Source organism: Limanda limanda, chromosome 13 (assembly GCF_963576545.1).
Source record: "Limanda limanda chromosome 13, fLimLim1.1, whole genome shotgun sequence".
NCBI classification, from domain to species: domain Eukaryota; kingdom Metazoa; phylum Chordata; class Actinopteri; order Pleuronectiformes; family Pleuronectidae; genus Limanda; species Limanda limanda.
Window position 1 is genome coordinate 815,772 of NC_083648.1, and position 2,500 is coordinate 818,271.

Genomic DNA, 2,500 nt, shown 5'->3' on the forward strand with positions numbered 1-2,500 from the left:
GGTGTGAACGTTTGAGAAAGAACGAGCTGGAACGTTGCTGCTCTTTAAATCAACACTATGTGAGCAACAGCGCCCCCTGCGGTCACACATGATTAACTGTTGGACTGTGAGTGTATCGTCCCACTGGATATTACCCATGATCCTCTGCTTCCTGAACCTGAATCCACCAAACTGTTCAGAATCCTTCATGTTTCACAGTTTCCTGCTGAATCTTGGAGATAAACTCTGGTTGTTAATAACTTCAGAGTGTTTCTAATTGATCTCAGTTCAGCTTCACTCTTCAGCTGCAGCTGCTTGAGACAGGTTGTGACTCTCAGTCAGTTCTTCTTTCAGGAGATGGAACCCACTCACCGGGGGGGGGGGGGACCCACTCAGCAGAGTCACAGAGAACAGACGCTCAGGGAGAGAAGGTCAAACTAAATGAAGGTTCCTGAAGAAGAACCAGGGGCGTCCTACAGATCAAGTCCTGACGAGGAGAAGTGAAGATGTTCTGGAGGAACATTTCGTCTTTTTCATTTGTTTGCACGTCTGCTCAGAGGTCGTCAGTGTTCCCATAGATATATATAAAGACTAGATGTCTCGTCTGCGTTGACGTCACCACATGGCGGCCATCTTGCTAGGGGGCAGCTCGCTCACCCATAACATTGTGTTGGTAAATAACCATAACTTGCTCAATTTTCAACCGATTTTGAAACGGTCTGGTTTGTTATTATTGTTATAATTGTCATAAATTATAAAAATTTTTTAGAAAATAACATAATTATTCACAAGTATGCAGTGTCATATCTACATCTCTGACATTTATAACAAATCAGACCGTTTCAAAATCGTTTGAAAATTGAGCAAGTTATGGTTATTTACCAACACAATGTTATGGGTGAGCGAGCTGCCCCCTAGCAAGATGGCCGCCATGTGGTGACGTCCGGCTCCGTTGGCCGGCTACGCATACGAGACATCTAGTCTTTATATATGTCTATGAGTTTTCCTTTGTGCCGGGAACTCAGGCAGAGTGCATGGAAGTCAGTTGATCCTCTGAACACTGACGTGAAGCAGAGGTCACTGTGTTGGTGGACATGATCCTGATGGACATGATCCTGGTGGACATGATCCTGGTGGACATGATCCTGGTGGACATGATCCTGGTGGACATGATCCTGGTGGACATGATCCTGATGGACATGATCCTGATGGACATGATCCTGATGGACATGATCCTGATGGACATGATCCTGGTGGACATGATCCTGATGGACATGATCCTGATGGACATGATCCTGATGGACATGATCCTGATGGACATGATCCTGGTGGACATGATCCTGATGGACATGATCCTGATGGACATGATCCTGATGGACATGATCCTGGTGGACATGATCCTGATGGACATGATCCCGATGGACATGATCCCGATGGACATGATCCCGATGGACATGATCCCGGTGGACATGATCCCGGTGGACATGATCCCGGTGGACATGATCCCGATGGACATGATCCCGATGGACATGATCCCGATGGACATGATCCCGATGGACATGATCCTGGTGGACATGATCCTGATGGACATGATCCTGATGGACATGATCCTGATGGACATGATCCCGATGGACATGATCCCGATGGACATGATCCCGATGGACATGATCCCGATGGACATGATCCCGATGGACATGATCCTGATGGACGGTTGGACCTGAGGAGACGTGTTGAGTCTGGATCTTTACTCTGATGGTTTAATGGAACCAGTGAGTCTGCAGGGAGGGGGGTGGGGGGGGATATTAATATCTCAGGAAACCAGGCCGCTCACTTCCTCTGGAGCAGCGTAGTCATGTGACCACAGACTGTCATCATAAAGACGATCAGCTGACCGAGCTCAGCGTGATGAGTCATCACTGGGAAACAAGTCAGTGTTTGACCTGAAGGAGGCGCTGTGATGGAAAGTGGTTCAGAGTCAATAAGTCTCACTGGTCGCTGGTTTGATGAGTTGAACCAGTTTCCTGTGAAGCTCTCTGACTTGTCTCTGTCTTTGTTTCGACCTGTCAGGGTTTCTTCAGTAAACGTCTGAAAGGTTCCATCAAGAGGACGAAGAGTCAGACCAAACTGGACCGGAACTCCAGCTTCAAGCTGCCGTCGCTGAGGCTCACTGAGCCCGACAGGTAACCTCCGTCCAGGTGGACCCGTCCTGCTCCACAGCACCAGGTCCACGTGTGTCTGTGTGTGTCTGTGTGTGTCTGTGTGTGTCTGTGTGTGTCTGTGTGTGTCTGTGTGTGTGGGTTGTGTGTCTGTGTGTGTCTGTGTGTGTCTGTGTGTGTCTGTGTGTGTGGGTTGTGTGTCTGTGTGTGTGGGTTGTGTGTCTGTGTGTGTCTGTGTGTGTCTGTGTGTGTCTGTGTGTGTCTGTGTGTCTGTGTGTGTGGGTTGTGTGTCTGTGTGTGTCTGTGTGTGTCTGTGTGTGTGTGTCTGTGTGTGTGGGTTGTGTGTCTGTGTGTGTCTGCTGTGT

At 48.6% G+C, this 2,500-nt stretch overlaps 1 protein-coding gene across 1 annotated transcript in view; it reads left to right on the top strand.

Annotated features, from left to right (window-relative positions):
• Positions 1 to 2,500, top strand: part of rasal2 (RAS protein activator like 2) — a 57,004-nt gene that overhangs the window by 25,393 nt on the left and 29,111 nt on the right. The window contains exon 5 of the mRNA XM_061085016.1: positions 2,047 to 2,159. Within this exon, the coding sequence (XP_060940999.1) occupies positions 2,047 to 2,159 (113 nt within the window). The remainder of the gene's footprint in view (positions 1 to 2,046; positions 2,160 to 2,500) is intronic.